Raw genomic sequence first — 12,199 nt, 5'->3', positions numbered from 1 at the left:
GAAAAATTCTTTACGAACATTTTTGATTTAACAACAATAGACAGTCTTTCACTTTTTAACCTTTATATACTGAAGTTGGTTTCACGTTTATGAAATCTTTGACAGTATTTTCAGCAAGCGAAACCTGCTTCATGACTACAAACATTATGACATTACTTCTCACATTCAGGTTTAGGCCGTAATGAATGTGTCAAATTCAGTTCAGTAAGAGATTTTGCATTTGTAATTATTTATTATAGCATCAGAGTATAGTTACTTTGCATCTAGCTTGAGTTCATCCTGCTGATTTTATAAATTGAGAAGTGATATTTTTCTCCCTGTAGCCTACAGGTGGATGCTGGGGGTGGAGAGTTTGAAAAAACAGGCAGCTATGCAGAAGAGCAGAGGTATTGACCGTAAAATGATTTTACCTGTGTAAGACTTAACACAGATCAAATTGTATGCTAGAACTATGAACCCTATTCCAAAAAAGGGACAGAGTTTAAGATTAAAATTAAAAAAAACAAAAAGTTTGGAAATGTTAAACTAAATTTATTCACAACAGAAGGCAGAGAACAAATGGTTAAACTGCAATGTCCAAGTCCTATCTTGTATATAAATTTAGCTTCTCAGCAGTCATGTGTCTTCTTTGTCATATTTTTTGTTTCATTATGTGCCAAATGTGTTTGTGAAAGCACCCAGCCTCTCCTAGTAAATCATGCTGTTGTAACAGATGCTGTATGCATCTATTGCAGCTTGTTGAAATATGCGATGGCTTCCCTGGAAAAAAGATGTCATCTGCATGGAAGCATATATTGTTCTAAAAGCCACATATACCTTTTAGAAATCAGCCATTTCCGTGCACACTAATGCAACCCCATACCATCAGAGATCCGGGCTGTTGAACTGAGGCCTGATAACAAGCCAGATGGTTCCTCTCCTCTTTGGTCTTGAGGATGCAGCATCCTCAAAAAGAATTTAAAAATAAGATTTGTGTAACCACAGATCAGTTTTCCACTTTGCCTCAGTTTATTTTCAATGAGCTTTGGCCCAGAGAAGATGGCAGTGTTTCTAGATCATGTTCGCATATGTCTCCTCCTTTGCATGATTTAGCTCTAAGCTGCATTGTGGATGGCACAGTGAACTGCGCTCAAAGACGATGGTGTCTCTTCTTGAGCCCATGACAGAGTCATGCCTGTATTTAATGCAGTGCTGCCTGAGAGCCCAAATGTCATGGACATCTAATATTAATTGTTGGCCTTGACAGAGATTTCTCCAGATTCTTAGACTCGTTTGATTCCATGTAGCGTAGATGATCCAAAGTCAAATTTATGTTGATGAACATTTTTCTGAAATTGTTGTTTGTAGATGCAGTTTTTTGCTGATTAGTAAACATGAGCCCATCTTTGCTTCTGAGAAACTCTGAGAAACAGATGGTGTTTTTATACACATTCATGTAACTGTCCTATTTTCAGTGTTCCTCCAGCAGTGTCTTTTTAGGAATGCTTAATTTTCCAGCCTTTTGTGGCCCCATCCCAGCTTTTTCGGATGTGTTGTGGAGATTAAAATAAGATAATATTTTTCTCAAAATAGTAAAATCTCAGTTTTTTTGATCTGTTTTCTGTTCTCTTGTGAATATGTGTTTATGACATTTGCAAATCACTATTTTTTTTTGTTTACATTTTACGCCACATCCCCAAATCTTTTGGAATTGTGTTTATAGTTTGCAGAATTCACTCCGTTTATTGGATTTATTTACGTAAGTGGGTGTGCTTCTGGTCGTAAGAGGGACACAACTGAGGGTGGGAGGAGGAGGTAGGGTGGAGGCACTGGCATTATCTCTAAGTCCCAGGCTGGCTAGCATCACCCTGCGCGGCCTCCTGTATCAGAAGTCGAGAAGGTTGACATCCCAGGAGTTTGAATTACAATTTTGAGGGTTTATTTCCTGAACTGTACTGTGCAGCCATAAAAATATTTTTGAATAAATAACAGTAGTAACAATAGTAATAATACATTTCAACAGTTTGCTTTTTTATCGGGACAAGCTTACAAGATAAAACGGGTTAATGTCTAACCCATAAATCATATATTGTTAAACAACTCAAATAAATCTAGTGTGTTATCCAAAAAATCTTTGAATAATTCAATTTGTACAACTGCAAAGTGACACACTATCTTTAATTTGCATGACCCCTGCTTCACTCTGTAATCCTGTCTGAGGTTTTAGAGTGAAGCAGGGAGGAGAAGGCCCAGCTTAGCACAGCCGAGTGGGCAGATGCAGTCACAGCAATGTTGTGAAAGCAGTTCTTCCTGTTGTATGATCCTGAAACCAAGTGTGCAGGGCTTCCCAGGGCACCCTGGTGGCTGTTTTCTCTTTCTTTTCCTCCTCCTATCTTCCCTTCTTCTATGCAGCGGTTGCTACCCCACACATCCAAACACCCATCAAACATGGTACAGTCACACCGCCACCACCCAACCTCCAGGAAACTCGTTGGCCGTAAATGAGACAGGACTAACTGTAAGCGTTTCCTGGCCAATTGATAGACAGACACCCGCACCACGGCAACAGCTGCAAGCCCCCTCCCTCCCGAACACTTTTCACTTTCCTCCACCATTCTGAACCCCATCTTCAACCGCATCCCACATCCACCCTGACTTTCCGCAAACGCAACCACACACGAAAAAAATTGTTGCCTTCACAGTTTTTTTCCCTTGTTCTTCAACATATAACGCACATACATGCACACACTGTCTTCATTTTAATTCACCACAAATTTGCTTGTGATCACAAATTGTGCCTATAATGTTGTATTGTATTGTCAGACTGGGCATTCATCTGTAAATCCTCCACCAGTATAAAAACGCTTTAAAGTCTGCTTCTTGGGAAAACCTCATTGCCTTGTGGAAAACATTTGTTTTTCGGTTTGCTGGACTTGCTACAGGAATGGCAGGGCAACTGTAGATCCATGTTCTCGGTGTCACGTCACTCACTAGTTTTATTTTTTGACTTGTGTTGTTTATGGCTTCCATGCTGAAACACTATTGTCAGTCATCTGTCATTCTGGTGAACAGCACACGTAAACAGCATGGAGTTGTGCTTTGGCTACTCGCGCTGACAGCTTTGTTATGGACAAACAGAAGGACACATGACTTACGTGCAGATTTTTCAAAATAAAGTTAAAAGAAGCGAACTTCCAATCACCATAAACCATTTTAATCTCATAATCTAGCAGTTTGGTCATTGTGTTCATTTTATGCTACTTACTGGTGAGTTTGAGCATACACAAGTATGCTAAACCGAGAGCGGCAAAACATTTGAATGTGTTGAGAAATTGTGCTGACATAGAGCAGTCTTTGGAGCGCAGTAAGAGGATGTCAAATAAGGAACAGCAAACTAAAACACACTTTATTTCTGTCTCTTACAAGTGTGTCACAATGTCAGGGCGGAACCATCGGCCCTGCTTTTCAGACAATTAGAGCAGCGAGGACATTAAGAAACGGCAACGTCAAATCACCACTGCATGCAATGCATTTCTCTGCAGGCACTCTTAAGTTACCGTAACTGCACTGAGGCAAGGCTGATTATTTACATGTAAACTTCAGAGACTGACAAAATATTTGATTTTCATGCTTTTTTCTGACAGATCTTCCATTTTTATCCATTTGCTAAGAAGATTTTAAATTCCCCGGATTACCTTTATAAGCACGTGTAATCAGGGCCCTGTTCGTGTCTTTCTTCTTCTACTGTTTTAGTTGTATAATGTTTATTAAAGGATCATTGTTACCATATTTGGATATGAAGCTGGTTTGAGTGTTCTGTTAAGTTTCATGTCTCAGCCTTCCTCAAAGCACAGTTTGGTGTTTCACTAAATGACAGCTTCACAATCAACATTGCCAGAAAAGACAAAGAAGCTCTCAAACCTGCAAAATTCCTTTAAAAAAATCCCTCTTTTTTTAAAAACTTATTCACACCTTTCTGCAATTGATCAAACACTTTTGATATCTCCGTCTCTGCCTGGCATTTAAACTCCCAGTGTTTACTGCCTTTTGGTGTCACCGCTCATCATTCGATGCTGCCACCATCCCTATCTGACTCTTGACCTTTCCCAGAATGCCTTGGGTAACCACAGAGGTCTTAGCACCAAAGCTTTCTTCACTGTCTGTGTCTCCATAGCAACTGGACGTTGCTGGGGAATTAACCAGGGCACTGATTGAGTCAGTTGAGTCTCTGTCTCTGTGGGCTAACGCCAAAGCGGGACGGGCTGACGCAGGCAGGGCAGAGTGGGATGGTGGCGGAGTGTCGCACTGAAAACGAGGGTTCAGTTTTTTGCCTGCCAAACCAGGAGCCATGCTCTCATCCTCCACATCATCCTCAGCCGAGTCCCTGCTCTTGTCTTGATCCTGGTCATTGAGCAGTGTGACCAGGAAGTTGATGTACTTCACGGCCAGGCGGAGGATTTCGTTCTTGCTGAGTTTCTTGTCAGGTGGGTGCGTGGGAATGAGTTTCCTCAGCTCCGAGAAAGCCCCGTTGACGTTCTGCTGTCGCCAGCGTTCACGGCTGTTGGTGAAGACGCGGCGGGCGAGTTTTTGGGGAGGGCCTGTTAAACACACATAAACACAGATTTAGTCCAAAAGGTGGTTTTTTTTTTAACAAATCCTTCAAATCATCACCAACTTTTTTTTAAAATAACTTTGCTAACAAAAGGGGGAGGGGATTAATTAGACTTTGGAAGAATATTAAATATTTGTTATCCATTTTTAACGATTAGATTCCTCTGCAGGAGGTTTTGGGCCATGAGCTGGTTTTCAGTTCCAAAAAAAGTGGCATATGGTGCCAGGGGTATATTCCTATACCCATGGCAAGGCAAGGCAAGGCAAGGCAAGTTTATTTGTATAGCACAATTCAACAACAAGGTGATTCAAAGTGCTTTACAGAGACATTAGAAACAAGAACAAATAAAAAGCATGATTTAAAATTGATTAAAACAAGCAAATAAACTAACTAATTAACAAACAAACAAACAAACAAACAAACAAACAAACAAACAACAGTATATAAAATCAAAACAGATAAAATCAGGCAGGATATAATGGCAGGATATAGAAAAGCACTGAGAGATGGACTAGCAAATTGTGGAAGTATGTTTTTCTCACAGGATGTGATGGCAGTGAAAAAAAGTGCATAACATTGCCACATACTCTTTAAATAGTTTAAATATATGCCTTCATCTCCAAAATGTGGACATCAATTTCCCCAAATTACAGTTCAAAACATTCAAACAATAATTATCTCCATAATAGTGTCGGATGTACACACAGAAACTCACATTCATTCATCTCCATCTCAAAGTGCGAGGAGGGTCTCCTCTTGATGCGGTTGTTGCTGATGACACCATAGCTTCCTCCTGAAGAACCCAGGTACGAACTAGAAACACAAACACTATGTGAATCATTTGTGGGATCGTATTTACAGTCAAACAAGTAAAAATAAGCTACATATAAATAAAAACAAGACACATATAAGGTTGTTTTGGCATTTCGTCCTCCTTCCTATAGCAACTGAATAGGGAGAAATCATAAAGAGTGGCTAAAGAAAGCAGGAACATGGTGGAAGTCATTAATGGAGGTGTGAATGTGAGTGGTGGCGTTGATTGAGTGTGCATGCAGAGTTTTAACCCAATCTCATTAAGCTTGGTTACTAGCTGATTCTACTTCAGGGGGGATGAAATAGATCAATGCTTCCTGCTACAAACAAACCAGAGAGGAAAGGGGAGAGAAGCTTATTCCCAGACCTCCATGACAGATGGGGAAGCCACAGATATATCCACTGTGCAAAAAAAGTCCCACTTTTTCCACTCTTCTGTGAGAAAACTGTGTAGAAAATGCCATTTGGAGTAGAGAATAGAGGAACAGTAGGAGGGCTTTGATAAAGACTGCAAATTAATGCCTTTCTTCACAGGAGTAAAAGAAGAGCTGCCAGTTGCTCGGGCCCAAAAAGAGCTTTAAGAGTTCTGGTTTGCTTCCTTTTGTCAGTTTAAGGATTAAAATTAGCTGTAATTAAAACTGGATGTATAGTTTAGAAAAGTGGTATATTCAAGTAAAGGTTTTTTACTTGGCTGCTAAATGCACACACACAAACACGCACACACACACACAAAGAAAAAAAACATTCACTGATTCAATTTGTGTTCGGTAACCAAAAGGTCTGCTGGGTAAATTTAGCGTGAGAAATGTGAGGTCCCTTCAAAACAGCACACATCCTGCTGTCATTTTCACATAACAGCGCAGCACAGCGGCTATTAATCATGATGGGAAGTCGAGAAATCCGAGCAGTTGAGGTTTTATCTGAAACTTGGCATTGCAGCGAGAAAAGTGGCATCATCCTCGATAGCAGCATGTCAGGAAGCTGTACTGTAGTGAGTTTTATAGTTTAGTTGTCCGCATCTGTTTGCAGGCTTTTTCGAAAGGAAGTCAATGAGTGTGCGATACTTTATTTTACATAATGTTCCAATTTATGCGATGGTTATTTTACATAATTTATAACTTTTTCATTTTACCTCTAGAATTATTTGCTTCCAATGAAACAAATTCATTCAATAAACATATTCATGCACTGCACTGATCATTTTAACCACACTGTCAGCAAATGTTGCAGTTTTTAATCGAGCAGATAAAAGGTAGCATTACAAATATGCATTTTTCTTCTTCTTCTTTTTTTTTTTTTTTTTTTACCTTGCATCAATCTTTTTTTTGTTGTGGATACTTTAGCTTTACTTGCTTTAGCCTTCAAATATATTAATTTGAAGTCAAAAGTAGGGCCTTGTCTAATGTTTGGATTACTCCAAAAGTAATTTAAAGGATTCTTTTCTTTTAAAAAACAACAACAACAACAACAAACAACCAACATAATCCTGCTCAACGTTTGGAGTAGATACAGGAATTTTTGAATTGTAAGGTTTCTTTGATTGCATAATTGCAGTCTATCTTCAGAAATTAGTGTCAAATTGAAAAAGGAAAATTGGGAGACATGATCCAGATGTTCCCCCAAAAATATCGTATACTAATCTGCATAAAGATCCAGACTCACTTTAATCATGGTGTAGCAGCACTCAGACTGCTCTTGTTTCAAGAAGTTATAAGTGACTCACACTGTGTATGAATGAATTCAAATTTGTATAATCTCACCTAGTGAAGAAGGGGTGACCAGACAGGTACTGATGAGACAACAGGGGCCCTGAAGAAGCAGCTGTGGGACCTACGGGACCTCCAGTAGATCCAGAAGCTCCGGGGCTGACCACAGGTAAACAGTTCAAATGGCCGCGGCGAATGTCTCCATGTGGCCCATGTAGGAGATTGGGAATTGGGTGGAGGGCAGTCAAAGGGGTATTTGGGAGTGGCAGTGGGGGCTTGCTGTGGCCAAGGCTGATAACTGGAATGTGAGGAGGAAGAGGAGAGGATGATGAGGATGAAGGGAAGGCAGCTGTGGAGGTTGGAGGGGGAAGAGGGCACGGGGAAGTCTTTGCTGGTGCCGGGAGGAGTGGAGGTGGCGAGGAAAGAGTTGGGGACCAGTTGGCTGAAGCAGCAGGAGCAGTGGTGCTCTTTGGCCCCCCTAGTTTTTCCTCGTCCTCTTCTTCCTCCGTTTCCATGGCAATGGGCTCAGGTGCAGCAGTTGTATCTGCTTGATTGGTTAACACTGTGTTTGGGGTGATGAGGGCTTGTGTCGAGCCAGGAGTAGGGACATCCGTGTGTCCCTTGTGCCCTGTCTTGTTAGTGGGTTGTGGGCTGCCGATAGCATCCAAGGATGCTGACTGCTGGCTGTAGAGAGGGCTGCTATGCTCCATGGATGCACACGATGGTGAGGAGGCAGAGGATGAAGAAGAGGAGGAGGGGCGAGGTATGTTGTGGGGTGAGGCAGGCGGGCCAGTGGAGTTCAGCTTCTCCATCATGGTGGTGAAGTCTCTGAAGGAAACTCTGTCAAGGTGTCGCTCTTCTCAGCTGCCCAGCGTGCGTGCTGCAAGTCTGTGTCTCGTCCCTGTGGTGTTTTACACGAGAGTCAATAATGTGTTTATATTCCGGCACACGCAGCTAGTCCTACAGGGCCTTAAAATTTTCTCCTGGCCTGGAGTCTTTTAACCCTTTATTTACTTTTCCTTTGTTCTACTTTTCTACAGATTTTTCAATATTTTAGCATTTCTACATACATGCATGAATTGTCCTTATTTCTCAGCATACAAGTCTTTTAACATCAGTTCAGTTTTATTTAGATTTTACAATATTATTAATTATTTCATGAATCTTCACAGTGACACCTGCTGTTACACGCTTAGGAGGTTTTCGTACAGCCTTATTACTCATGATGGCTGTTGCACAACTGTAATATAATGTAACAGAATATTGCACAATGTTCCAGTAAAGCAAATTAATTAATTTCCATGTTCAATTTAAATTAAACGTAGTTGGATAGAATTTGCAAACTTAAATAAGGGGCTAATGCTGTGATTAAGTCTCTGGCTCCAGCATATAAAGGAGGTGGCTCTTGCAGTTTGATGTGATGGGGAAGTCTGGTTTTTTTGTGTTGTTTTTTTTTTTTTTTACTGTACATCCCGAGTAGCAAATTCTTTTTTGGTTTTGAACGAGTCTCTAGTGGCTTCTCTTAATAAGTCTATCCGTCTATCTGTCTGTCCACATGTATTTTGAGGATATGAGTCAAAATCCTTTCACGGACCCCAAAAGTCCCAGAACGCTGACGATTGGATTGATATCAAAGAGTCTGTTGAACAAAACAAAGGGAAAAATGGACTCAGGATATATATTTGATGTATGTTTAGCAAAGACTATAAGATATGAAAATGTGCTTAAAGGTCAGTTTGCACACGTGCAGTGCAACAGTTTCTGATAAGCTGATGCATGGCTTAAAATCTGGATTCAGTTCATCAGAAATTTATTTCAATTGTAAATTTAGAAGTTTGATGCAATTTTAAAATGTTGACATATGGAGTAAATTCATTCTTGTACTTTACAAATTGCTGCTCGTTAGTCTGTCTTGCAAAGCTTACAGCTCATGATTTTTCAGGTTTTGCAATCGCAATTGTTCCTGTTTTCTTTTCTGGTGGTCATGACTTTATTTTGGACAGTTCCGTCTTTCGCAGTGATGTGTAGGAATGACATTTGCAGCTAATTCTTTATAAATATATATTTTTTGCAGCATATCCCCAGCAGTTTGTTAACCATTGTATTGATTTTTAAATGTAAGGCCCAGCATGTTTACTTTTGAAGCACACATTTTAAAGAGGATTCGTTTTTGTAGTGAAAGACACAAAGCAATGCTTTCAGAAGTCCCCTCATTTTTTTGGTTCAATTTACAATTGTGACAAAAATGTTATTAACTCTTAAAGTTTTTTTTTAAATTTTTGTTCAATATCTTTCTTTCTGGTAAGGCCACTTGTTATTTTCCTATATTGCTCGAGTAGCCAAACAGAGTGTATTATATTTTTACATAAATAAATAGATAACTGGGGGTAAAATGTTATAATTTAAATTAGGACAGAAATCAGAAATCCTATGTTTTCAAACAGTTAACTAGAATATATTGTCAATAATAGAAATATAATACATTATTAATATTTTTTAATGAATAGATACATGATGTATTGGACATCATGTATGTGTATTGTGCTATTATTACTAGTATTTAAATAAGCATTACTTCCTGCAAACTATTTGCGTACAATTTGAACAATAAGTAAGACAATAGGTAACCTTTAATACTTACATATACATTATGACATCCACTGTGGCTCGTGAGTATGGCGTACAAAATCCCTCAGAGTTCGAGTGATCGGAGAACGCACATGTATCTGCTCAGTGTTTAGCGTCCTCTCCCTCCTCCTTTAAGTCGCTCACACTCCACTGCAGCCTGTCAGCGTCTGTCTGTCAACTTATGAGGTCAGAATTGGAGCCACGCTGTCTGATACCACTGCTCATATTCTTAAACATTTATAAATAATTATAAATATTCAAAGAAAAAAACATTTACAAAGAGAAGAAGTCAGAGCGAGGCCAAGCGACTGGGAAACATAGATGTATGGTTTTTTTGATTGGAAGTTGCTCCTTTGAACGAAGACACACTCAAAACGTGGAGATGGAAGGTGCGGGTCTCCACCATCACCCCCTGTCCATATGTCAATCTCGTCTCTCTCCCTCTCTCTGTCTGTCTTTCTCTATCTTTCACCGTCCTGCCTGTCCTTTCCCTCGCTCAATCTCTTCGCCAAGAAGACACAATGCTGTCGCTGGTTGCCAGAGTTCTGGTACTGGCAAATGTGAGGTGGGAGAGAGAGTGAGAGAGGGGGGGGGGGGGGGGGGGGGGGGGGGGGGGAGGAGGGGAGAGAGTGAGAGAGAGAGAGCGAGAGGGAACCGTGTTGCAAGGAGAGTTTTCCGCTCCCTGCTGGACAAGAGGATGTGCTAGTACAATATGGTGGCTGCTGATAAGAGCCTCAAAAGCTGCCTGTGGCCTGTAGATAAGGAACCTTCACCACCCCTCTTCCTCCACCACCAATGCCAGCACACACACACGAATCAGCAGGTTCACGCCTACATGCATGTACGCACACATACACACGGCACTGGACTGGTCAGTCCCAAACTTTGAAGGGATCTGGATCATTTCCAAGAAAATATTTGCAGCTGCACTTATATAACAATATATTAAAGAGACAATGTGGCTGCTGCTCATTCATGCACGTGCTTTCACAAATATGCCTGTGTGTGTTTTAACGCACACATACATCGCATGCATGCACAACATGGCCACTTGGGATATCTTTGTTTAAAATATCAGCCCTTAAAGCTCGTTGTCACATTCTGATTAGCACAAAAGCCCTCAAATGATGGGCGTTTAGAGCAGACAAACAAGTTCTGTTTGCTGGATTTAGACCACATTTGAATGACTGAATGAGGAAATTAAACAAACGGGTATCTGAAATTAACAACTTATTTCAGTTGAAAAAGATAAATGTCTCACTACGATCAAAGGTCAAGCAGTGATCATTAGAAAGGTCATCTCTTCAAAGTTGGTTGTATATACTTTGAATGTGTCATATGTTTGAATAAGGCTTTCACGATTATCTTGGCTCGACAACAGAGTAAATGGCAAAATAATTGACAGGGTGCTGAAAAACATCGTTAATCACCTTAATCTTCACTGGTATAGATGTTACCTACACAAATGCTCTGAGATTTTTGGTCTGTGTTGTTTTTACTATGACATCAGAGCACACCTGTGCCACCGCCGACCGATAGATAAGTCATCATCACGGCAATTTTCCTCTCCAAGAGCTCCCAAACTTCCTTCCTCAATTTGTCTCTCACCCTTTCTCCTCTTCGCTTGTCCATTCCCGTCCAATTCTGCCCAAACTCCCTCTCTCTCTTTCAACCTCAGGGTCAGCACTTCTTTTACATTGCCTCAGTCATTTCCTTCTTAGACAGACTGAAACACAAACATTATAAAGGCTTTACAGTTACCTGACCTTCAAGGTCCTGGGAAGGAAAAGTGTTTGCTGAACAATTGCTCAGCAAATCTGTCACCACCTTCATCATCATCATTTTATTAGTTGTATTTTTTTTCCCTTTTCACCGTAATCACCTTAAACATCATCGTCGTCATCGCTATAAGCAACTGCTGCATGTGAATATGTCAAACTAACAATAGGCCTACAGAATCAGAGTACAGACGGTGTCGTCTGCTGGTCCTGGTCGTCACACTTTTTTGCTTCCACAGCTGTGGTTCCAGTTGATCACTCTCTGTGTGCTAGAACAACGCGGTGGCACCGTTGCGCCTGCAGATGCTGCATAAATTTGCGTGTAACATATAAAAAGCTACACGGGGGACAGACAGAAATCCTTTGGGATTAGCTTTTTCCTGTGCTTTACAGTATGTGTTCCTGTCACACAGTTGTATTGTTAATAACGTTTTGGTTCATTAAAGATGTTCACTTTGCTTCCGCTTCATTTAGAGATTATTTTAAAATAAGATACAAACAAATGATAATGCGCATAGTTTCGCTTTTTGACTGATTGTCGTGTTTAGAAATTTTAAAAGTCGGGACGGGTAAAGGGGTAAAAGAAGTTGGAACGAGAGGGCGTGGGGCGGGTTTAGAAATGAGAAAATTCTAAATTAAAAAGTTAAAAGGTTAGAAATGGATAGATAAACATGAAAGTTTTA

At 40.4% G+C, this 12,199-nt stretch overlaps 1 protein-coding gene across 1 annotated transcript; it reads right to left on the bottom strand.

Annotated features, from left to right (window-relative positions):
- Positions 1-3,359: 3,359 nt before the first annotated feature.
- lyl1 (LYL1 basic helix-loop-helix family member) lies at positions 3,360-10,275 on the bottom strand. The gene is made up of 5 exons (XM_085410128.1): positions 10,016-10,275; positions 9,752-9,909; positions 7,165-8,011; positions 5,307-5,404; positions 3,360-4,577 (listed from the first exon to the last, which is right to left on the bottom strand). Exons 3-5 carry the CDS (start codon positions 7,923-7,925, stop codon positions 4,033-4,035), a joined length of 1,404 nt encoding a protein of 467 aa, XP_085266254.1. The 5' UTR covers positions 7,926-8,011; positions 9,752-9,909; positions 10,016-10,275; the 3' UTR covers positions 3,360-4,032.
- Between the last annotated feature and the right edge of the window lie 1,924 nt (positions 10,276-12,199).

This window comes from Rhamphochromis longiceps, linkage group LG6 (genome assembly GCF_057381845.1).
Source record: "Rhamphochromis longiceps isolate RC_006_pf linkage group LG6, R_longiceps_female_GT1.1, whole genome shotgun sequence".
Taxonomy (NCBI): Eukaryota; Metazoa; Chordata; class Actinopteri; order Cichliformes; family Cichlidae; genus Rhamphochromis; species Rhamphochromis longiceps.
The sequence above is the reverse complement of the archived record's forward strand: the minus strand, read 5'-3'. Positions and strand labels throughout refer to the sequence as shown.

Excerpts from the sequence above, each read along its gene's own strand:
- lyl1 (XM_085410128.1), bottom strand. The coding sequence starts at position 7,925 with ATGATGGAGAAGCTGAACTCCACTGGCCCGCCTGCCTCACCCCACAAC. Across the intron at positions 5,405-7,164 it reads GGTCACCCCTTCTTCACTAG|TTCGTACCTGGGTTCTTCAG; the intron begins GTGAGATTATAC and ends TTGTGTTTCTAG. Across the intron at positions 4,578-5,306 it reads TGAGATGGAGATGAATGAAT|GCCCTCCCCAAAAACTCGCC; the intron begins GTGAGTTTCTGT and ends TGTGTTTAACAG.